At 41.5% G+C, this 26397-nt stretch overlaps 1 protein-coding gene across 10 annotated transcripts in view; it reads right to left on the minus strand.

Annotated features, from left to right (window-relative positions):
* The window catches only part of LOC137438712 (neuronal cell adhesion molecule), a 509305-nt gene that overhangs the window by 219830 nt on the left and 263078 nt on the right, over window positions 1-26397 (minus strand). For 8 of the 10 annotated variants that reach the window (XM_068134001.2, XM_068134010.2, XM_078767193.1 and 5 more), the window contains one exon: window positions 13641-13828. In XM_068134001.2, the coding sequence (XP_067990102.2) occupies window positions 13641-13734 (94 nt within the window). In that variant the 5' untranslated portion in view covers window positions 13735-13828. Of the gene's footprint in view, window positions 1-13629; window positions 13829-17911; window positions 18049-26397 lie in introns of all 10 variants that reach the window. The other 2 variants (XM_068134026.2, XM_078767209.1) reach the window with 2 other exon arrangements.

Consider the following 26397-nt stretch of genomic DNA (forward strand, 5'->3'; position numbering starts at 1 on the left):
TAGTGGTTTCTTTCTTTTTCAAGATATTCCAAATTGTTATATTTGCTCTGCCCAATTTTTGTGCTATGGTTCTAATGGAATTCTTCTGTTCTTTCAGCTTCCAAATGTCTTGCTTTTCTTTCACAGACAGTTATGTGGCCTTGATGTTGGTTTATGCTTACTGACCCCAAAGGCAGACTACCAAGGCAAAAGTAAAGGCTAAAACCAACACTGGACACTCACAGCTCTTTTATGTGTGAACGATCAATGCAATAAAAAACACCTGAGCACCAAGAAACACCTGACAGCCATCTCTTCCAATATTTATGCTTACCTAAAATGGGGGGACTGAACATAAAAAGTGCTATTGTTCTACAGGCAAAACATATATGTATAGAAATACCAAGAAATAAAAGAGGACATTTTCTACTCTTGCCTCATATTCATCTTTTGATCTCAAATCCAATTTTTTTTGGAGTATATGCCAATAATAACAAACTTGAATGTGTATATATATATATATATATACAGTCACGTGAAAAAGTAAGTACACCCCATGTAAAGTTTTGACTTTTTCAACATATTTCAACATACAGCTATTTGATCTTCATTTCAACAATATTGATAGATAAAGGTGATATAATATAATAAATATCATGAAACATTTACATTTTGTAGTCCATTGTATAATTTAAATAAACATAAATGCAAATTTCGCATGTGGAAAAAGTAAGTACACCCCTACATTTATCACTACTTCAAATACCTAAAATTAGAATCAGGTGCACCAGCTCAGGTGCAAATGATTAGAACATCGTTAGAGAAGATCGTGGAGGAACCTGTCTTATTTAAACCTCAGACATTTAGTTTGGTTTGCTCTTTGTTGTTGAAGTGTGCGGCGTCACCATGCATAGATCAAAAGAGCTCTATAAGGCCTTCAGAAAGAAGGTTATAGATGCCTACGAGTCTGGGAAGGGATTTAAAAAGATCTCCAAACAATTTGAAATCAATCATTCGACTATCCAGAAGATCATCTACAAGTGGAGAAGATTCCAAACAACTGCCAACTTGTTCAGGCCAGGCGGCCCCAGCAAGTTCAGCCCGAGAGCAGACCGCAAGATGCTGAAAGAAGTCTCTAAGAACCCCAGAATGTCATCACAGGACCTACAGGTAGCTCTTGCCACTGTTGATGTCAAAGTGCACAAGTCTACCATTAGAAAGAGGCTGCACAAATTTGATCTACATGGGAGGTGTGCCAGGAGGAAACCTTTGCTTCCAGAAAGAACATCAGGGCAAGACTAACGTTTGCCAATGAACACCGAGGCAAAGACCAGCACTTCTGGAACAATGTGCTCTGGACAGATGAGTCACAGGTAGAGCTATTTGGCCACAGTACCAGAAGACAAGTTTGGCGAAAACCAAAGACAGCATTTGACCACAAGAATCTGATACCAACCATAAAGCATGGTGGTGGAAATATTATGGTTTGGGGCAGCTTTGCTGCATCAGGGCCTGGGCAGCTCACCATCATAGAATCCACTATGAATTCTTGATTGTACCAGAGGGTGCTTAAGGATAATGTGATGCCATCTGTCGGAAAGTTGAAGCTCAACCGAGGGTGGACCTTGCAACATGACAATGACCCTAAACATACCAGTAAATCCACCAAGGAATGGCTGAAAAGAAAGAAATGGAGGGTTCTGGAATGGCCAAGTCAAAGCCCGGATCTAAATCCCATCAAGATGTTGTGGGGGGATTTCAAATGAGCTGTGCTTGCAATTGTGCATGCTGTGCAACAATTTCTTGTTGAATAAATTATTGCAAAGTCAATTATTCATTGTTTTTTGTTCAATTAGATCACCTTTATCTATAGATACTGTTTAAATGAAGATCACATATTGATAAGTCCACATATGTTAAAAAGATATAAAAATAAAAAAATTCATGGGGGTGTACTTACATTTTCCACATACGAAATTTGCATTTATGTTTATTTAAATTATACAATGGACTACAAAATGTAAATGTTTCATGATATTTGTTATATTATATCACCTTTATCTGTCAATATTGTTGAAATGAAGATCAAATAGCTGTATGTTGAAATATGTTGAAAAAGTCAAAACTTGACATGGGGTGTACTTACTTTTTCACGTGACTGTATGTATGTATATATAGAGTATATGTACTGTATTGACGACGCGAGACTCCAGAAAGGGCAACATTAGACTGCCGTAGATTAGCTCCCAAGGATGCCCAGTGGAGGTGTTCCGCACAGGTGGTGATGGCACAGTTTGGTTGGGATTAATACATTTGGTGGTTAAATGGCATCATCATGCACTCAGCTTACGAGGTGATTTGGTTATGTTGGAGGGTATTTCCGCGGCTCAAAATGCACAGAGAATTAACTTTAAAAACAACAGATTTAATCAATATTACAATGAGGACACAGCAACCAACAATGAATGAAGAAAGAAGAGAAAAATCCGAGCAGCAAATGCGCTTAACTAGACAGCAACGCTTTCCATGCCTAAACGTTAAACTAAACATATAGCATACAAATTAGTTCACCGACACAAGGCAGACAAAAAATCCAAGACATGATGGATGATTTAGAGGTTTGGTTATTGTCTTCCCTTTCTGTTAAGGCAACGGGGAAGGAATGCTGGTGGAGGTGAGTGGGCTAGACAGGTCTGGTTATTCTTCATTTGTGCAGGATGTTCCAGGCACTGACTATCTGCAGTCCGTGTGCTCCTGTGCACTGGCTCATCCTTAATCCTCCCAACACTCAAACGCTCCTCTGTCACTTGCTCGGGAGACGGCAGCTGATGACCACAGGAGCTCCATCTCTCTGTCTCTCTTGCTTCACTGACCTCTCCATGTCGCTTCACATATCTGTGTCTGAGAAAAGCTGCTTTATATAGCAACAGACTGCCAACTCTTCTGAGCCGATATGATACCACCACCCCCTTCTCCCCAATTGACTACATTCTTGATGAATTGTTAATTGACACTCATGGTTATTATGTCGTTTTGAATGCACATGTGTAGGAACTGGTCACCAATTCCCTTATACACCATGTGGTGGGGAATCAAGTGCGTTGCAATCTTGCTCAGCCAAACGCTGTCTTGGTGTTCATTACCCTCTCATTACTCTGTGCTCGCGAAGCAAAAACAGGGTTAGGCATTCGTGTGCGTCCGTACCTGTGGTGTGTGTGTGTGTCTGCATTTTTAAAATTCATTTTCTCAGGAACCATTGGTCTGATTGACACAAAATTTTCACAATAGGAGCACCTCCACCTGTAGAAGTTTAGTGACAATTATTAGGTCATAGGTCACACGGTACAGGCACCATCTTGAAAAAAACAAAAAACGTTGTACTTCTACATCTCCGAAACCACTCCATGGGAAAAATTGAAACCTTGCTCATTGTAAAGAACTCCGCATGGGGAATAAGTGTTGTGAATGATGACATCATTGGTGCCTTAATTATGACATCATAATTCAACAGTGAAAACGCTTAGTCTGATCAGTTTGAAATTTATTGAGCGTGATCTACGCAACAATTATATTGGAGAATATAAATTTATGATGTCATCGCTCACGTGGTCCAGCAGCCATATTGAATCAAAGAAAAAAAACCCTTCAAAAACAGAAGAGTTGGCTTGCACCAAGTTGACTGCGTAGGGTAATATTATTCGATGAATACCATCTAGTTATTTTTGAGGTACATAACTTCAACATCAGTGACTATTAAAACCTAACAATATGTTCACCTCTTGCAATTCTTTCTTATTGCATTTTGATTCTTTCTTTGGGATTACTGACATCGATGTCACTGCCTTCTTGTTCACTATTAAATTTACTAATTTCTATATGGTTGTGATGTCCTCATCAGCCTCAGCTACATACATACACACCCATACATATATGTATGTCATATATATATATATATATATATATATATATATATATATATATATATATATATATACACACACACAGTCACGTGAAAAAGTATGCACACCCCATGTAAAGTTTTGACTTTTTCAACATATTTCAACATACAGCTATTTGATCTTCATTTCAACAATATTGATAGATAAAGGTGATATAATATAACAAATATCATGAAACATTTATATTTTGTAGTCCATTGTATAATTTAAATAAACATGAATGCAAATTTCGCATGTGGAATTTGTAAAAAGCCTCTCATCAGTGAAAGACACATGAAAGCCCGCTTGGAGTTTGAAAAAAAGCACCTAAATGATTCTCAGACTGTGAGAAACAAGATTCTGTGGTCTGATGAAGCCAAGATTGAACTGTTTGGCTTCCGTCTTGCCACTCCACCATAAAGCCCAGATCGGTGGAGTGTTGCAGTGATGGTTGTCGTTCTGGAAGTTTCTCCCATCTCCACACAGGATCTCTGGAGCTCAGGCAGAGTGCCCATCGGGTTCTTAGTCACCTCTCTTACCAAGGCCCTTCTCCCCCGATTGCTCAGTTTGGCCGGGCTGCCAGCTCTTGGAAGAGTCCTGCTTGTTCCAAACTTCTTCCATTTAAGAATTATGGAGGCCACTGTGCTCTTGGGAACCTTCAATGCAGCATAATTTTTTTTTAGGCTTCCCCAGATCTGTGCCTCGACACAATCCTGTCTCTGAGCTCTGCAGGCAGTTCCTTCGACCTCATGGCTTGGTTTTGCTCTGATATGCATTGTCAGCTGTGAGACCTTATATACGTAGACAGGTGTATGCCTTTCCAAATCACGTCCAATCAATTGAATTTACCACAGGTGGACTCAAATCAAGGGGTATAAACATCTCAAAGATGATCAAGAGAAATTGGGGGCACCTGAGCTAAATATCAAGTGTCATAGCAGAGGGTATGAATACTTATGTCAATGTGATATTTCAGTTTTTTCTTTTTAATAAATTTGCAAAACTTTCTATAATCCTGTTTTCTCTTTGTCATTATGGGGTATTGAGTGTAGATTGATGAGGGAAAAAATGAATTTAGGCGATTTCAGCATAAGGCTGCAACATAACAAAATGTGAAAAAGTGGAGGGGTCCGACGAATACTTTCTGAATGCACTGTGTATGTATGTATATATATATATATATATGTATGTATATATATATATATATATATATATATATATATATATATATATATACATATATATATATATAATTATATATAATTATATATATATATATATATATATATATATATATATATATAATTATATATATATATATATATATATATATATATATATATATACATATATATATATATATATATATATATATATATATATATATATATATATATATATATATATGCCTACTAATTATACCCCACTTGTATATTGAAAAAATGTGTTTGCATTCCTCAGTACTTTCGTGAGTCTCTCATTAATATAACTTTTTGAATGCCCCTGATATATTCTCAGATTATAATGCCAAACATTGTGCCCATTGCATGTACTTGCATTCATGTCGGTGTTTTCAGTATAGTTAATAAATACTGTTACATTTGTCTGGGGTAGGCATTGATTACGCTGGTCCAGGTAGATTTGTAATGATTAGTGTGCTCCGATTGTCGTGAAGAAGAAGAAGAACCACCATGTAATAAGTAGGGATCCGGTAGACCGTGCATTCGGATTAAGGGGTATCTTCGTCCCCATTACGAGGAGTGGGGCATGTTAACTAGCACAGGGATTATGGGTAATTATCCCTTGTACGTCGTTACCTCTGTATTTGTTCCTTTGTTCCTTTTGACAATACACCACAAGTCGGGCTAGATTTACACATTTAAACGCCCTAATAAAAACATAGCGGAAGCCAGGACATTGAGCGCTGCCACTGACAACCTCAACTTGGATAGCAACATCGAAGCAGGCAGGTCCGTGGGGCCACGCCCGAGGAGCCGTGATTGGGCAGGGTTTTTGATTGACGGGAAGTACTGATAGGGAGAAACACGCTGATTGTGAAGCACGACCGATGACGTCAGAGAGCGTCCTGTAAAGTAATTGGAGCAGCGGACATTTTCCCATCTCGTTCTGGATGTTAAAGCGAATGGTTGTGCTTGCTCGCTGCACGGGGAGGCTTCATCTTAAACGCCCGCGTTCCGAGACTTTGCTGGTGGTCATGAAGAGGCGGAAGAGCCGCGGACGTAGAGCTGCAAGTTTCCAGGCAGGAACGACGCGTGGACGAGCGCTGCCGGCTCGCTGCAGTGCAAGACACAGCGAGGCCCAGGTTCCCGCCAACGAAAGGGGCGGTTCCCGCCAACGAGCGAGCAGTTCCCACCGACAGACCGGGCGATTTTGACGACCCCTGACGAGACCCCACCAGTGATCAGAGTTAAGTGCACTAAATAACCACACACAGTTATTTTATATAACGTTATTTTATCCTTTGTCTGTGTGCAAGTCTGTTATGCGGATGTCCCAATTTATGAATTTATTTTACTTTTTTAAAATTTTGTATTGCCGGCATTTCTTTTAATAAAGCCGGTATTTTTGGACATTTTAAACCCGTTTTCGTTTTCGTTTATTTATTTCAGGTTTTGGAGACTTCCGGTGGGATCGACCAGGTAAGGCTCCGGTCCACCCCCTCCTTCTTGCTTCCTTACGCGTATTCTCTGCCATTTGAACTGAACGCTTCGGAGTTAAAGCTCACTTGGCCTTCCGTGCTACCCTAAGGTATTTACCAAGGGTAGTCACGCGACAATACATTATCTTTCCAATATTAAAGTATTACTTTTGCTGAATAGCAGAGTAACAAAAAATACAGCGGTGCTTTCAGGCTAGAGGGGTTGCATTGATTTAACAGTTTTTTTTTGTGAACTCTGAAGCTGCGCAAGCCATTTTCTGGGTGTTGGTTGAGGTTCCCCACATGCCATGCCACCTCTGCCACTGCATTAACCTTGCGAAACACGAAAAGTGATCGCCCGCTGAGTTGTCGCAGCTCCGCCATCCCGCAGAATAATGCATCAAGTGAAAAAAATCCATTTACAAGCCAAGGAGGGCTGTGTGGAGGCCTGCTTCCTTGTGGGGATTGAGATTGTGATTGGGAAGAAAGCTTTGCGAAGCGGGAACCAATCCGCACACTTATTAAAAATCCACAAAGAAACAGTCACCTTGAAAGCATTTATCAATCATGGGATTATACGTTGCTCCTTAAGGGATCATGCTTCACAGGTGGACTCCAATGTAAGATTTGAAAATAAGTACAGTATTTACACATTTTCTTGTCTTCAAGAGCGGATGATGGACTTGAGAAGCAAAAATCCTTTTCCACAGTAAAATGTATATGGCATGTGGCTTTTATAATTTCTCACGTTTACTTAGGTCCAAAAAAAGACATTTTTAGAGTAGTCAGATATTTGCCTTGTAAATACGAGAAGCAGATTACAATGATAAAGTGAGTTAACATTATATGAATGTTATTTATGATTAAGGGTCACGTGTCAAAAGAGAGGTAAATATATGTCACGCAATCCTCAGGTCTTTGACGACAGTCATGCCGCTCAGCGTGTATGGGAGGAAAAGGTCTCCGCGTCCGCCAGGATAATTTTTTGTGATTTTGCATCTCTGAATGAAACGGCCATGGCAGAATCGTCGACCCGAATAGCTGAGCAGAGCTTGTCGACGTACTGCATTGAGGGCGTGTAAGCACAAAGCCAACCTGTCCGCTTAACAAGTTAAACAGACAATTTTGCTCCAGGTGCAAATGGAGCCCACTTCCGATGATCACACGAGTTTCCATCAAAACTGGGGATTATCAACAGAGCAAATGGGGAAAAGGGTTGAGAGCAGAGGCGTGTAGCAGCAATCCAATTAAATATATAAATGAGACAACTCACACAAAACTACGATGGCTTCGTAAAGGCACCTTAGCTCTTTCATTCAGGGGAGGAAGACAGGCTCAGAAAGGGTCTGACCAGACAAAGAAACCTGTGTGCACGGCACTGCTAGTGCATGCGATGTGGGTCCTCCTCCCACGTTCTCACCTTTTTTTTTTTTTTTTTTTGGATACAAGATCGAGGCTCGTGAAAGAGCTAATATTAATCACACAAAAAGTCAACCGACACATAAAACACAAAATAAGGGGAGCGGAACACAAGATGGGGAGAGAGGGGGAAGGACACAAACACAACATTTGAGAGCAGGGACATCAAGAGAAATGTGGGAGGGAGAGGGCTTGGGAGGAGGTGGGAGAGGTATAAAACATGTCAACACTGCAAGGACTTCTAGGAAAGAAGTTGGAATTTCAAAAAAAAGTGTATCTGGGGTGAATTAGCGGGGGTAGAAAAGATCAAGGTTTTGGATGGGGGAAGATAAGAGATGGTGGTGAACAGCTGTTTTAAACACCTGGAGGGAGGAGTGGGATTGAAGGGAGTGGGGGAGTTTGTTCCAGAGGCGGGAGAAAAGGGGAATGAAAGAGTGAAGGTGAGCAGAGAGTCTTGATTTTGGCAGTTTAACCATAAGAGGGTTGCTGGCAGATCTTGTGGGACCTGTAGGAATATTTGGGGGACAGAGCACACAGAGAGCTTGGGGAGCAAGGCCGGAGAGGAGTCTGTCGAAGACAGAAAGACCACCAACCTGCCTGCGGTGAGTGAGTGAAAGGCCCTCTGAGTTAGCTTCATCGTGGGAGATTCCAATGATTCTGAAACTTTGGCTTTGAAAAAGCTTTGAAAAACCTCAACGAATGATTAGCGAATCTACACGCTTCTAACTCTTAAACACCTTTCAAAAATTAGGCCCTAAGTGATTAATTTGAGCTCTTCAGTTATGAATAAAAAATTTCGTTTGAAAAAATTGTTTCTAAATAATTCGTAATTCATTATTATGTGACATTATTTGGAGGGGAAAATACTTTTGCAGGCCACTATATGCATATATATATATACATTACAAAATATAATTAGTGCTCCAACCTATGACCGAATGCCATGACGTCATCGCCACAACGTCAACCACACAACATCAACGTTGTCATCGAAATTACTTTTCAAAATCTAAAACGCAATCAAAGAATAGTGAGGTGGGATACAATGATGCAGTTTGCTGCATGTGAAAGAACACCAAGATACCCATTAATGTAAATCCTTGTGTGTGTGTTTGTGTGTGTGTGTGTGTGTGTGTGTGTGTGTGTGTGTGTGTGTGTGTGTGTGTGTGTGTGTGTGTGTGTGTATGTGTGTGTGCGTGCGCGTGTCTGGGGAAGTCCTACGTGTTGGATATAACTTCCAAGGCACCAACTGTAATTGGTACCACTGTGGCCTTCCATCACATGTTCTCTCCTCATATTTTATTGTTTGATATTTGAAGATATTTTCCTCTTTTTTATTTCCTAATGTTCATCCCATGGAGAAGAAATATCAATAACGGAAATTTCTGCGAAAATTAATGAATATGATCATAAAAATAGAGTTAGTATCACAATATTTCCTGAAATGTTGTGTCGGAGGGAACAGGGTATAAAAAAATGTGAACGAGTATGCTGGTGACATTATTATGAGTGTGGCGAGTGTGTCTCTGCATAAACAATGCTGCACAGGGGTCGATTTACCATCTTCATTTGGAACCTTCTGCACACTTGATGCTTTATTGGGACTTTGAGACCTGAGCTTGCTTTCTTGGCTACCCATAAGCCCTTGGGCAAACGATAAGGGGTCCCGTAAGCCTCATCTCGGGTGGCTGTGCTGAATGCCTGCCATAGCTCCATCCCGCTGACATTGCCTTTCCTCCTGTAATTGTGTGCTCCATGTCTCCTCAATACTTCCTCTGCCTGGGACTGAAAAGCTTCCCTCCATCTTTATCCCTCTTTCTCTTCCTTGTTCTGCTCAATTTCCATTCACATATTTAAACATTAGTTTTTTTTTAAACTCTGTATACAAGTGTCACATTTGTGTCTCAGTTGTTTTAGTTTTAGATCTTGTTACCTCCGCCCCCGAAGGTGGGTGGAGGTTGTGTTTTCACCACTGTCTGTCTGTTTGTCTGTTTGTGAACAGGATATCTCAAAAGGTTGTGAACGGATTCGGACGAAATTTGGTGGAGAGGTTAGGTGTGAGACCCGGACAAAATGATTTTTGGTGACCCAAATGTTGGTGAAGATATGAATCTGGATTTGCATCTGACAATTTTTAAAGTGATTCTTCACCATTGATATATTTTTAAAGTGATTCTTCACCTTCACTTCACCATTGGTGGTCTCAGTTTCAACTGTGAAGAGAAGACTTCGAGCTGCAGGTTTGACAGGTCGAGTGGCAGTAAGAAAGCCATTGCTAAGATGGCAAAATTACAAAAAGAGGCTTGCCTGGGCCATGAATCACCGCCAGTGGACCACTGAAGACTGGAAGAAGGTCTTATGGACCGATGAATCAAAATTTGAAAGCTTTGGTTCATCACGCAGGGTTTTTGTATGCCGTCGAGTAGGCGAAAGGATGGTTCCTCAGTGTGGGACACTGGGACACCAACTGTCAAACATGGAGGAGGAAGCGTGATGGTCTGGGGCTCTTTTGCTGGATGCAGAGTCGGCGACGTGCACAGAGTGACTGGCACCCTGAACCAAAAGGGCTAACACAGCATTTTGCAGCACCATGCAATACCCTCTGGTATACGCCTAGTTCGTCTGGGGTTCATCCTACAGCAAGATAATGACCCTAAACACACCCCCAGGCTATGTCAAAACTACCTTCGAGGAAAAGAACAAGATGGTAGGCTTCAAATCATGGAATGGCCAGCACAGTCTCCAGACTTATAGATAAAGCTCTTTCTAACCATGCTCCAAAAGCTCCAAAATTGCTTGTGAAATCGCAAAGAAAAATTCAAAATCTTGAAAAATGTCGCCATGCCCCAGTGCAATTTTGGCTGAAACAATGACAATGATTCCAACTGAAGAAAGTGGCATTCTCTATTGGGTATTGCACACATATAATCAACAAAAAAAACATTTTTCATCAGATTAAAAAATTAATACACCACAAAAGAGCACAGAGGCAATGATGTCTCGTTGGCATGACAATACAGCGCCTGGTTTTACACTTCCATATATGTTATAGGCATCAATGGGTGGGGATGGGGAGCATATTTCCTCCCCCCCCTCCCCCACCTCCACTTTTTTTAGTAGGGGGGACAACATATTGATTGTCACCCCCACTTTTTTCCTTGACCATAACATAAAATGTGTTTCTCTGTAGAATGCACACAAGCCCGGTTGCAAGATGTTCCCCAAATGCATCAATTATGCATAAATCAATATTAACTTTCCCCAGATAAGTTGTTATCTCTTAAATCAATGATATGCTGGTGGGCTGCATTTTATAAAAGAGACGGGTATTGGCTTTTGCATGTGCTGGATTGTATTAGTTGGAGTAAGCATGTACGGCATGGTGCGCATGTGCTGAAAATGCAACATGTGTGCATGAGTACTGACACGGATAGACATTACCGCTTTAGTGCTGTGTTTCTTCAAGTTTTCTTTCAAAGGACCCTCTTTGCTTGCCCACAGCATAATTTTCAGGTAAGAAAAGTTTATTTAGTCATTGTTCATCAAGATGAATGTGTAATTAGAGTGCCAAGGGTGCTCAAAAGGTGGACCGCGGTCCACGTCCAGGCCGCAGGCATTATCAGTACGGACCACAAGTTAATCTGCCTCCCCCAGGAAAAGACCTCTGGTATTTATCCATTCAGACCAACGTTAGATGAAAAGCATTGTTAGTGCCGTTGTCAATCCCTGCGCATCGAAGAGGCGACGAAGGGTTAGTGTCAGGAAGGGCATCTGGTCATAAAAGCATTGCCTCAAAAAGGGAACCATGAGGTCACGGAGACCGCAAGGCTAACCCCTGCTGTAGTGGGGAAAAATGGCCTTAAAACGATAATTCATTCATTCATTCAGTGACGTTGTCAGTGCTGTGAAGTGTGGAGCACTGGAGATTATAGTTGCGATGGCTGACGAGTTAAAATGACTGGATATGACTGGACATTATTGGAGATGAGAGTTGGGCGCATCATTATGATCCTGAGAGTAATCGACTGTCAATGAAGTCCCACCACAAAGGATCACCAGCTCCGACTTGGCTCTGCCGCATTTTTATCTCTTTCCCAAACTTTAGTTGCACCTTCGTGGAAAACATTTATCTTCTGACGATGACATCAAGGCTTAAGCGCTGGTTAAGTCAGCAATGATGGTTAAGTCATACTAGGATAAGCATAAGCAGTACACACAGTTCTACTTTAATGGCATCACAAACTACTTCAATGTTGTTAGAAATGCCAACTGGACTGGAGTGATGATTTTGTTGAGAAATAGACATGCATCTAGGTTGAATTAATTTTATATTATCTGTCTCTGTTTCATTCAAATATATTTACATGTTTTGGAGAAAAATAATAGGAGCGATTACTTTTCAACACACCCTCGTAAAATACTTTATGGTATATATTTGGGCACTTTCATGATATTTCATTTTTATTCGAATCAACCATGGGTATTACTGTGTAGATGAATGACATGACAGCCATTGCCCAGAGAAAGTTGAAATTTGAAAACTCTAAAGGGGTTTTATCAACCCATTTTCACCACAATTTACAGATTTCTCAGTGAATCGGTATCAAAATAATACAACATTTTTATTGATCATACAATTTAATTGATAACATTAATTTTATGTTTACATAACTGGTGTAAGGGTACCATTTCTGTCAATGCCAATACAATCGTATTATAATGGAGCAAATGTATATGGTTATGTTTGTATAATTGTAACCAAAACATATTCTGCTTCTTTAAATTCTCTTTAACACATTCTGTCATGTTTTTTTTTTTTTTTTTTTTTTTTTGTATACAAGATCTGTATACAATTCTGTCATGTTGTTTATATATTTAAAGATAACCTGAGAAACCCATTCGTGACTTACCTATATTCATCAGTGCTATTTTTTTGTTATTTTGACTTCATTAATCGAGATCGATATATGGGAAAAATAAAATATGCAACGTAAAAACTCGGCCGTAGGTCCAAGGGAAGTGGTGTATTGGGGGCACGTCTGCTCTGTAAGGCTGGAAGTTCAACTTTCCCATCCAGTTTTTGATAAATTTGTATTGACCTTCCCTTCCAGCTCTAAATTACAATTTAAAATAAATATAAATATGTGCTCAGTTCCTTTTTATGTAAACATGTTGGGTTCTGACTTTGGATTTACAGTATACATGTATATTCATTCAGAGCACAAAATATTTTTTTGCCAACCTCCCCCACTATCCACTTGATCCCCCCTCCACCATTGCCCCATTCCCCAAAACCTCTGATCCACCATCACATCCACCCACAGAGAAAGCAGAAATGGTCAAATATGCCTATGCCTCTGCAGCAATGTGTGGTGAGGCACGTGAACATGGGAAATGCGCCGATCCACTCGAGTTATGGATAATGAAAGCTTCCTGTTAACATGTAAACTGCTGAAGGAAGCTAAAGTGGCATGACGTACCACAAACTGAAGACAATTTTATATTACTTCAACTTCTACAAGATGATTGGAATAAACATTTGAGGCAATAATTACAATTCATCCGATTTTCACACTTTTATCGGCATGCTTTCTGTTTTATGTGAGAATAAGGATCTCAAAAGTATTGTAATGCTCCATGCTTACCATCAGCAGGGATTTCAAGAATGGGAGAAACCAAATGACAGTTCAAAGCGAGAAGCGTAATAAAGCACATGCAACTGAAGGTGTAGGAAGGCATTGCAGGATTGTGCTGTTGTGGATGTTTACTCAATCCTTGGTTGGTTGTCCCTTGATGATTTATGGGTCAGCACTTTCATTCGCCATCAAACAATCTGCAACGGGAGAGGTTTCATTCCTCAAGGCAAAGTCAAAGTTTAGGCAAAATGACTTTGCTTGGAATTAAAGATTATGTTTAAATGGATAATAAAGCAACAGAATTGCATATTCTTCCTAGTCTCTTTCCTTATACTCATTTTATTTATTCTAAAATAATTTGCTGCTGAACGTCAGTAATCTCATAAGCAGTGATAAAATAATGGGGGGAATGCGGGTAAAATGGGAGGAGGCTATAATGAAAGAAGAAAACTTTATATTTCAGATGGGAGGCCAATTTCCTGTTTTAAACACATCCAAGCCATTTTTAGCACAACTTAAACCACTATAGGCACATTGAATTTTCAGCATGGGTAAGTTAACAAGCTCCCTCCTCTCACCTTTGTAATTTGAGTGTAGGAGACCAGTGCATATTTGATGACCTATGATACAGCGTTAAATAAAGCAATTTTTTCTCAAACTGAAATAAAAGTTATATGCACTGGGTCCAGCGCGCATACATTACACTTAATATATAAAATAACTAAATAAAAGTAAATACTCCAATGTAAATTGACCCAGCATTCCTCTAGCCTGGTTTGGCTTAACGGTTAAGGTGGCTGGCTCAAGGCCCTAGAGTCTTGCATTCAATTCCCTGTTGTGCCGTTGAATTAACACCACCAGGTGGGTCGACTCAGCCCATCATTCTTCCAAGGTCAGCAAAATGAGTAGCAGCTAGCCGATAAGGAGGCATTACATAGCAGCACAGTCGTGCCCACAGAAAATGATGCAGCCAAACAGCCACAGGCTGCAAACAAATCTTATTATAATGAGGCAAACGTTTATTTTTATGTATGTATGTATATTTGTCACTAAAACGTCTTCTTATTCTTCAAACGTATATAAAACTGAAAAACACGGTCCGTGAAACCATGGGGCGGTGAGTCGGTGAAGCCGTGTGACTATATATCCATTAATTACGTACTAGTTGAATGTGGGTTGCATCCTGTCTATTAATTACATACTATTGGAATACACCTTTCGACCATTTAGATTGCTGAGACCCTTTATGTCCCCCAATACCTTTAAGACCACCAAGACCTGAAGGACCATAAAAATCCCAAAGGACCCAAAATATCCTTAAAGACCCCAAAAGACGCCAAGAGACCCAAAATACCCTGAATATCAAAAATACCCGAAAGGCACAAAAGACCCTTAAACATGAATTCCATCGTGACGGAATCACCATGTGCACTCTAATTTTGAACATATAAGGTAATTATCTTGAATGCTAAGAAGAGCAGAGAGAATTCAATTATATGTATTGAACCAGAACTGTCACATGGCTACAGACGAGTACTACTCTCAGTGAGGCTTACCCCGGTTAACAAAATTTGTTACCTAGAATAGTCTTGTGACGGAATCACACCATGTGGACATGGTAAACAGACTAATGAGATTTGATATAAAAACTCTGCTCTGTTAGTGAACACAAGGTCTAGAAAAAAAAATTCGGACGTCAACAATAGTACTGCTTTCCTATCGCAGTCTTATTGGTAATGCAATGCAGAAACTGCAAACTATAGGTGGCAGACCAGGTAATGTGACGGAATCACACATAATGTGACGGAATCACAAGTGCGCTTGTGACATGTTAACACAGCTGAAATGACAGAGTATCCAAAATAGGATTGGAAATCTTAGTAGAGAAAGTTGTGGATATACAGAACTCGGATGGAGGAACAAATAATAAGCAATTAAACAAATTAACAAATTTATTTTAATTTCATCATTGAACATGTAACGGTTATTATTAAGCTACTCTGACCGCTAGGCCTAGTTATCTCCTTGATACACAACAACACACAACATGCATTTTAAAGGCCATTTTCCCTACTAGAGCGGGGGTTAGCCAAATTAAATAGCCAAATATCCAAAAGCGGGGGTTAGCCAAGCCAAATATCCTTGATACAAAACGAAATTAAAAGTTAGCGTTTCTTTTTGTTTATAACCAAAACCTACGAGATATATGGCACAATAAAATCAGCACAAGGAGTATAAGTTAATGGATTTAATTTTTTACACGTGGGTGACGATTTTCATGGAATTCATGTAAAGACCATTAAAGAACGAGAGGACCCAAAAAACCCTGAAGACTCAAAAGACGCAAAACAACCCCACAACCCAAAATACCCAAAATGATCCAAAAGGTCCTAAAGACCCGTAAATACCCAGATAACCCAAAATACCCAAAAAACTCTGAAGACAAAAAATAACCAAAAGACCTCGAGGACCCTAAATACTCCAAAGTCCCAGCCACAAAGACCCAAAAGACCTAGAGGACCCAAAATACCTTAAAGACCCAGAGGACCAAAAAGACAATTAAAGACCCCCAAAAACTCATATTATTTTGGTCAAAGTTTAGACTGATGCAAGAGCAGGATGAAAATGTGACCGAACAAAGAAAGACAACGAAAAGACAGTGGGACTAGGGTTGGATGTAACAAGCAAGTGAACGATGAAAGCACGAAAAAGGACAAGGGAGAAATATCCTGAGGGTAAGGGAAGGGAGCTTTTAATATGAGTTATTAGTGTTAGTGGGTAGAGATGGAGGACACGAGATGGTAGTGCACTGCCACCTTGAAGCCCTAAAAGTAAATGTGGGAATGCATTACCTAAGGAATGCAGTTCCACAAGCGGGAGAAAAGAGCAACAAAGGATTTGAGGTGAGCAGTAAGCCTGGTCTTCGATAGTTTAGCAATAGGAGGGGTGCTGGAAGAATATGTGCTCCCCTGTGCAACTGGAGAGGGCTTAAAGATCAGAGGGAACAGGAGCAGACAGTCAGTCGAAAAGAGTGGCCACCAACCTGTCTGTGAATGAAAAGCAGCAGACCTTGTTCTTCAGTTTTGTGGGAGATGCCAATGATGTTGAGAGTTTTAGATTCCATAGCATTCAGGAGAGAGATGTGATAATCAAGGGCACATGCCAAGTGGAAATATCAGTATTGCATTGATCTATGGACAAAGGCCTTGTAGGTAATGATGAGTTGAGATTATCAAGGAAGGATATGACATAATGGATGATGCCGAGTCTCTGGATAGCCTTGGTGGCCAGCCTGAATACATGTTTTTTCTCGAAGATGTGAGTACTTATGGCGAGTCCTGGGAGCTCAAGATAGTGAACCTCAAGTTGTTGAGTGTGGAAATGTACTGTATAGTTTAAAAGAAAAGTCCTTGATTAAATGACATTTGTCTTAGCACCATTTGACCCTTTTCCTGTACACAGAGATGCTGCCATCTTGTCTTTTAGGATAGGTTTTAGTATGGAATAAAGTGGAATTATCTGCAACGTGTAGAACAGGGTTATCCATGGTACCGATACAATAGAGATCATTCAAGTATATGAAGCTGCCATGGGGAACTATGATGCTGTCATGTGGAACTCCAGTCTCACGTATATGATCTTGCCATGGAGAACTTCATCCTATACTGGGAGAGATGACAGGATTCCATTGAGGACCTCACACTGAATATTTGAGTGGAGGTCATCAGCAAGCCAGAGACAAAGCTGGCTTTAGATGCCACAGGCAGAAAGGTTGGCAAGGGATAGCAGGGTGCCAGGCTATTAAATACCCTGCATATCTCCAGAGAGACATCCCTGACCTCATGTTTAAGATTGATAGGGCCTCCACACATTGTTGAGAAAGAAGCTGAAGCATAGCGTTTATTGACCAGAATGGAATCCCTAATTGATGATCAGAAATTAAGCTGTTTGAGAAGAGGAAAGACTACGTCAGCAACAGTGATCGATCCAACTTCCTTGCAAAATGATTTGTAAAAAGCAAGCTGCTTTATTGCGACTTCCATGGCCATAATTCAGTGGACTGGAGGTCGAAGGGTGAATATGCAAGAGAGAATATTTCAGTACATTCTAGTTAGCTCGAGTGAACAGCCAGACTCTTCGATGCTGTGGTAGTCCCTCACAAGTCAGAAAGATTTGGACTTTAACACAAACATGTTCTGAGGAGCCAAGCGGAGCAGGATTGGAAAACAAGAGGTTGAATGGAAGATTAATGACTCCCAGATACAAGAGGAAGGACATACCAGTTAGAGAGATTTCGGTTGGAAAGTTTCCACAATGAGTCAGAACCATGGATTCACAGAAGATCTGCGCTGCAAAGCCATGGTCAGTTGTTGTGGAGCCAACACCCTGGAAGCTCATGCGATGGCAGTTGAAATTGCTGCGGCAGAGGAAAAGAGTGTTGGGATAGATGGTTTTGAGGTGAAACATGTTCGTGGAAAGAGGTGTGTGCGAAGTCGTTATCATTAGGTGGATAGTACACCACACACACAAGTATTAGGTGGTTGTGGAAAGAAATATAAAGCCAGAGGTATTCCTGGTGGTATTATTATGAGTGAGCTCGGATAGAATTGCCACAAAGTCGCACGTAGGAGTCGAGGTCATCCTGTAAAAGGAAAGATTCTGTTCAACACACAATGTCCAGCACTAGCAGCATCAGGTGTGGCAGCATGTGTGCAAGGGCTGCTAGGCCACTGGTGGGGATTAGAGGTGAGGTGAATGTGTTAGCAGGTGCTGACATGAAGAGGCTTAGGGGTCAATGGCAGTGAGCGTGCCTTGGCTGCAAATCAGGTTTGCTCTGTGATCCCAAGTTCAACAAAACAAATACAGACATAGTCGAGGGGAGGGTGCATGGTTAAAGCCACCAATGTGGAGGGCTAAAGCACAAGGTAGTTACTGTATGAACACGAAGGGACATGGAGCAATAGTTTGGACCTTTCCATAACATCATTATGGATTGCCTATTGTACTGACGGCATATGTTTCATTGCCGATGTGGCATCGAGTGGCATGCATGTGTTGCTTCATTAAGAAATGACTTTGAAAGATTTCTGAGTGTTTCTCCAAGCTACCACATTGTCATTTCAAACAGCTGTAGGGGACATAATAGGGAAAGCCGAGTGTCTTTACTATCCGAGTTTCCTGCAGCGAAAAGCTGGAGAATGAGTCGGTCAGCACAGAAGCAATGTTATAGCTTACTGGAGGCAATGGAGCAAGGTCTGAGCAAAGTGGAACCCATTAGCAGGGATTGAGACATGCTGACTCCCAAGAAAGTACCATAAAACAACATAACTCGTGGGGTAGCTTTTTTGGTCAACGTAATCAAAGCGAAGTCGTTAATGTCCACACTTGGGATGCTTAGAAAACTGTGACCTATAATGGTGGGAGTAACAGTGTCAGAGGTGCCGTAGCCGCATTGTTTCTCTAATGATTATTTCCTTTAAGTGATTAGGAAAAAGAAGGAGAGGATTCAACAGCACATTCACAGTGCTCTGAAGGTCAGATAGAACAATAGCCCAGCGGCTAAGTCGAAAAATATGGCAGTATATTTCACTTTGTGGAGAAATTATGAAACTTTGCACACAGGTTGGGGACCCCAGTAGGAACATTTTTCGATTAGGACCCAACTCAGCATAGGCCAAAGGTCAACAACTTTGTCAAATTTCTTAAATCCTCAATTTTCATCTGATTGACTTGAAATTTGAAGAGCATTTACATATCAGGTCACTGAATACAACCACCGATTATTTTTGAGGTCAACATAGGCCAAAAGGTCAACATAGGCCAAAGGTCAACAACTTTGTCAAATTTCTAAAATCCTCAATTTTCATCTGATTGACTTGAAATTTGAAGAGCATTTACATATCACGTCACTGAATACAACCACCGATTATTTTTGAGGTCAACATAGGCCAAAAGGTCAACATAGGCCAAAGGTCAACAACTTTGTCAAATTTCTAAAATCCTCAATTTTCATCTGATTGACTTGAAATTTGAAGAGCATTTACATATCAGGTCACTGAATACAACTACCTATTATTTTTGAGGTCAACATTGTCCAAAAGGTCAACATAGGCCAAATTTCTAAAATCCTCAATTTTCATCCGATTGACTTGAAAAGGAACGATCTTGAATGACCTGGACATGGTTTATGGTTTTCCACCTGTAAAAGAAAACATGCGTTAATACAATAATGATAACGAACTTTGATGTCTGCAAAGAACTTTCTTGCATAAAAAAGGAAATCTTCTGTCTTAACCTAAACTAATGCAAACAGATGGCAGCACTGAAATAATATGGGGTGCTAAGTAAATTCATATGGGGTGCTAACTGATCACCTGTTCACCCAAATTGTCATGGGGGGGGGGGGGGGGGAGAGGGGGGTTAGCCACTGCAATCGTATTTCTATCGGCCACCAGGGGGCGTTTCAGAGTTGGGTCCTAATCGAAAAATTCCTACTGGGGTCCTCCACCTGTCTGCAAAGTTTCATAATTTCTCCACAAAGTGAAATATTTTTCGACTTAGCCACTGGGCTACAATGAGTATAATGAGTTTGCATAACACCATGTCACTACATTACCAGCAATAATTTTCCATCATTTTTTTCCCCCAAATATCAAATGATACTTTTCACAACAACATGCATTGCATTTGCAGAACATTATACTTCGTTTTCTTCCGCAATTGAACTATTTCCCTTGCAGCAACATCCACTGCCTGTTCTATTATCATTTCAAACTAACATTGACAATCCACAAAATAAGTTGCAGTGCAAGCAAGGCCAGATCTATCGACACTAGAAGCACTCGCTCCATATGGAAGCGGCTAGGGAAAGTGAGGAGGTTAGGGGCAAATTCCTTTTGTGTCATGGCTAGTAATAACCCCTCACTCCGGCAGGGGACAGTAAACAACCTGCACCGTGTCACGTGCACAGGCGAGAATCGCGAGTCATCAACCCACCCTCGCCGGGGACTGGGGAAGAGGGGAATTAATTTGTGTCCCTGACCTGACGCAGGGGACGCACAACACATATGCCAAATATAATGGGGATCCGCCAAGCCGTTGTCGAGTCCACAAGCGAACAGACAGACAGACAAATAGACACATTGTATTTAAATATGATTCCACAAACTGCATTATTCTTGAGCAGGAAAACATTATTTACTTGGTTTGGAGCATAAATTCAACCAAACTTACATTCCATACTTCCAAAATATTATATTGGCCAAAAGATTGAACATTATTTGTGTTTATTGAGGCAAATGTGTTTATTCTGAAAGTTGAGTAAAGGAAAAGGGGGAACAAGTTATAATATTGTAGTTAGACTTTAACCTTTGTAGAAAGATCCCCATGGTGCAAGGGATTTCTTATTACTTCCGGATATATAATGATCTAGCAAGAAGTAATACAAGCAGTTTGCAGAGGAAGGAAAGTTTGTGAATGTTCTTTCTTCAGGAATATATAAATAAGGCCATCGACCTTCGGTGGCAGAGGTAAAATCCGAGGACAAAGAAGGGGATAATGAGAAGAACACCAGTCAGGAGTTGTTTTTTGTGTAAAATGCCATGCATTGTGTACCACTTGTGGTTTACATTGCAAAATAAATGTAGGTTTGGTGTTCACTCACCTGCCGGTTTGGATATCGATTGAGTAAAGAACCCCAGGGACTTGGTGGCTTCTGGGGGCTTGTTTGGGATATATCTTCCCACCAGTGGTGTCTAGTGCAGCACAATGCGTGCATCTATGGGGTGAGAGTTCCTGAGGTTGTGCGGACAGTGTGTAGCCTTTCATCTCTCCTCGGTAGCACAGCAGTTCAGTGTGCGGGTCTTGAAGACTGAAGAGCCTTCTGTGAGATTCATCCTCAAGCAAGAGAATATCTGTGTGAGACTCGAGGCCAAAAGGCTTGAAGGTGAGAGGAAAAGACGATGCAAAAAGGGAGGATAAGAGGCCTGCAGCTGAAAGATTAGAGGAAGATTTGCAGTTGAAGCATCTTGATGTACAGAATGCTCAAGTAGGTCGCCCAGAGAATTATTTGAACAATCTTGCACATGCGAGGCATCCAAAATTCCCAGTCTTTGTTGAGGGGAAGGATGAGCTTCACAGATGCTTCTTAAGGTTTGAACATTTTGCTTGCAACAGTGCAGAGAACAGGGTGGGAAGGGCACCATCACTCAGTGCTTTTCTACCTGGCAAAGGGCTTGGTATGTATTCCAGGCTGTCATATGTGGCAGCTGTTGATTTTGATCAGTTTAAATGAATGCTTTTGAAGCAATATGGTTGAACTGAGAATGTGTGTAGGACCAGATTCAAGGTGGAGTTATGGGAAGAGCCCTGAGCAATTTATCGGCAATTTGACAAATTTGGTTGAACTGTCAGACTGATGTGATGGTCTTGTTATTATAATTTCTGTTTATTTTTCTTAATTACGTGTCAGCGTGCTTTTTTGGCACAAAAAATGCATATGACTTGATAAGTACATAAAATAAGGCAGCTGTCACCAGTTTAACAGAGGTGTGTTCAATGAAAAGAACAAATGAGCACTTTTCATTATGTCTCCGTTGTTGACGGCTATTTGTCCATTTGCACATTCATGATGCCATTGATGACATATTTTAGATGAACACACTTGTGATTTTTTTTTTTTGCCATGAATTGCTGAAAATAAATTTAAAAAATGGAATTTTGCTGAATACAGAAGTTTATAATCGACAGCTGTTTGACCAAAAAAGCAATTATTTCATATTAAAAAAATGATATTGAAAAAAAAAAACGAAAAGCCAAACTGTTATTTCAAGAACCAAAACTGAATAAGACAATCTATGCTAAAAACGGACATTTCTCTGAAAATACAAAAAGATGCACATAAACATAGATGGATAATAACTTCTATATTCAGTACACTGATCGGGCAGTCCATGTGAAATGAATGGATGATCCCCGTCTGATCATCTAAAAAATATATTGTATGTGTTTAGTAGGTGTTACCTGGACAACTTTCACTGAAATCTCCAAAGTTTTATCATCAAACTCGTATTTCGGAATTTGTGGTTTCAGAGGCGGGAGTGGGTTGTGAATTTCCATCGTCTTTATCAGAGGATTAGTTGTGGCTCACAAGTTATGAATGATTGATTCCTTGGCTAAGAGCCAATCCTGGAAAGATCACCTTGCCATTGCACGGGACAGGAGATACTGCTGAGCAGTCATGGGAATAAAACTCATGTCTTCGATACGGTCTGGCACCCAGCTCTGCTCACCAAACTCTCCTCGTATGGTATTCATGGAAATCTCCACGCATGGCTTGCGGACGTCCTCTCTGGTCATAGTCAACGTGTAGCCCTGAATGGATTTCTCTCATCTCCCCTGCCTGTTCTGGCTGGAGTTCCCCAAGGTAGTGTTCTGGGCCCTGTGCTTTTTCTGGTCTTCATCAATGATCTCTCCGACTCTCTGGAAAATCCTCTCCATCTCTTTGCTGATGACTCTACTCTCTGCTGCTACATTCCTCATCCCTCAGATCAGCAGTCTGCAGCCTCCTCAATCTCTGCAGACCTGGACAAAATCACAGACTGGTCAAACAAGTGGAACATGTCTTTCAATCCTGACAAATCTCACACTCTTACTATGTCTCTGCGAAAAGACCGACTGGAAAACCCTCCCATCTACTTTCTCAACAATCCTGTCCAAGAAGTTCTGTCGCTCAAGCTTTTGGGTCTCACTATCTGCCATGATCTTTCCTGGGAAAACCACATTTCAAATCTGGCCTCCAAAGCCAGTCGCCGACTGGGCATCCTCCGTCGTGCAAAGTCCTTCCTTGGCACACCTGAGCTCCTCACCACATACAAGACTTTCATCCGCAGCTCAATGGAACATTGTTCCCCCCTCTGGGCCGGTGCTCCTGCCTCACACCTGCTCGGCTTCACGCTGTTGAAACCAAAGCTTTCAGAATCATTTGAATCTCCTGCGATGAAGCTAACTCCGAGGGCCTTTCACTCACTCACCGCAGGCAGGTTGGTGGTCTTTCTGTCTTCTACCGACTCCTCTCCGGCCTTGCTCCCCCAGCTCTCTCTGTGCTCTGTCCCCCAAATATTCCTACAGGTCGCACAAGATCTGCCAGCAACCCTCTTATGGTTAAACTGCCAAAATCTAGGCTCTCTGCTCACCTTCACTCTTTCATTCCCCTTTTCTCCCACCTCTGGAACAAACTCCCTCACTCTCTTCAATCCCAGTCCTCCCTCCAGGTCTATAAAACAGCTGTTCACCACCATCTCTTATCTTCCCCCATCCAAAACCTTGATCTTTTCTACCCCCACAAATTCACCCCAGATACACTTTTTTGAAATCCCAACTTCTTTTCTGGAAGTCCTTGCAGTGTCCACATGTTTTATACCTCTCCCACCTCCCCCCAAGCCCTCTCCCTCCCACATTTCTCTCGATGTCCCTGCTCTCAAATGTTGTGTTTGTGTCCTTCCCCCTCTCTCCCCATCTTGTCTACCGCTCCCCTTATTTTGTGTTTTATGTGTCGGTTTGACTTTTTGTGTGATTAATGTTAGCTCTTTCACGAGCCTCGATATTGTATGCAGAAAAAAAAAAAGAAAAAAAAGTGAGGGCAGTGCAATAAGTCTTTACTTCAACTCATTCAACCCAACTTTAAACTTTCCACTACATTAACTTTCCCAATCTGATACTGGAGTGTGAAAAACCTGAATCAATCATTCAGTTGTCCAATTTTGGTATTGCCTTGCAAACATCAGTCTTTTCACCTCATCCTGTGGATAAGTCTTTAGATCGAAGTCACCTGTCTTTCACCTGATCCAGCAGTGATTTGTTTGCTTCAACTCTGCCATGGAGGCCTGCTGCAATCAACCTTTTGTACACAGTGCTGGAAGAGGTGTTAAGACCTGCTCTCATTTCAGTTGTCAGCTGAAGAAATGATTTTCTTCTGTCGGGTAAGCTGAGCAACTTCAAGCTCTTGCCTTCAGGAGTTTCTTCTGGTTCTTTCTGGCATTTTATTGACTTGTGCTGAGTCAGTTTCTTTCATGCGATTTAAAGGGTACCTCACACCTTTGGAAGAGATCTTCAGCTTTTCTGCTATTTTCTTCATAGAGTACCCTTCTTGTCACAGAGTTCGGATCTTCACACGATGTTCTGTTGAAAGTTGCTTCCTTGGTGCCATTCTGAACCCACTCATTGACTCTCAAGCAAGGGAACAAGCTGATGAAAACAAATTTCACATTTTCACTAATTTACAACTATTATTGTGGTTTCTTGTAATTCTCATTAATGTACCTGGATTTCATTACTTCAATAATTTATTATTATTTACTGTACACAAATACCCCCAAAAACTTTCCTGCATATTGTTGTGGAAATGAGAATTGTGTTTTTTTATTGTGGTAAAAATATCACCCTCCTTCCTCCAGTTGTGTATAAAGGTCAAAGGGCGTCCCTTAGTTAGGTCATATACAATCGCGTTAGCCAATCATAGATTTCCTGCTTGTTGGTAGTTATTTCCTTATTGTGTGTATTAGGTTAAGGCTATGTCGTCCATTAACTGACACTCTATTGCACCGAAGTGAAACAAGGTAGTATCCCCTTTCAATTTCCCCAGAACCTCCATGGATTCCCCTTTCCTCAATTGCCAACTGCATTGAGCGGTTCGCTGAATTCTGCTGCAGCTGTGGGTTGTTGTTTTCGCTGCAAGACTCCATTAGCCACGAGGTCATCTCGGAACCGAAGGTGGGAGGAGTCGGCCCAGCGCCGGGAACAAGGCGTGGCCTTGCCAACGCAACCTCTAAGGGCGGGATCGGTGAGCCCTCGCGACCAATCAGGGCCGAGGCGACCTCACCGATGGGCGTGTCCTGGAGGTCGGCGGCTTGATCGCCCGAGGGAGATATAAGCACGCGCGGAAGCCTTTGGGGGGTGGTTGCGTGAGAGATACGAAAAGCCTTTGACAAGCAAGAGTTGCGCCAGGGACGGCAGATGAGTAAGGGATCCCCACGAGCAGATGCGTCAAGAAGGCAGTTAAGCAGATGAGTTGAGTCCACCACAGAGAGTCCACCACCACCAGCTTGGAGTCCACCACCACCAGCTTTGAGACCACGCAGTTTCGACCCGCTGCGGCGCGGGAGCCGGATTGTGGTGGCATCGGTGGCCGTCGAGGTCCCGCCCGACGTCCCGTGCGGGATCAAGCTCCAGCTCCGGTTCCCGTTGGACCTTCCTCTCCTTCCAGTCCTCCCATTCCTGCCTGCAATTTCCCCATTCGTGTGAGTTTGATTGTCGTCCATTTTGTGTGTCTTGTCCTGGGGTATTAATTAAGACTGTAGGTAAGCTAATTTGCACTGTGTCTCCCTGTTTCCTTCTGTCTTTATTTTATTATCCTTCCTCCTCCTTGGTTTCTTTTGGTTGTAAATAGTAGTAATACATTATATTCGTATTTCCTACTTCTGTCTTCCTCTTCTTCACATCCGTCGTCTTTGTCTTTTCCCCATTGAATACCTGTGGCACGATTTGGCCAACGTTTGAGAATCGGGTCTAGTCATTGTTAACGGTTCGGGCCGCGGCTGCCATCCGCTCGGCAAATTAACAACTTATCCGCGGTCATGAACGGGGCTGTGCACCGGCCTTTCCGGAGGTCGCGGTGCAGCTTCAGGGACCACGTCGGTCAGTCACAAACGAGGGGACTAATCCCCCCCCCCCCCCGAGAAGGGATCCGAGGCCGACGTTGGGTTCCGTA

Source organism: Myxine glutinosa, chromosome 1 (genome assembly GCF_964187855.1).
Source record: "Myxine glutinosa chromosome 1, kmMyxGlut1.1, whole genome shotgun sequence".
In the NCBI taxonomy this organism is placed as follows: Eukaryota; Metazoa; Chordata; class Myxini; order Myxiniformes; family Myxinidae; genus Myxine; species Myxine glutinosa.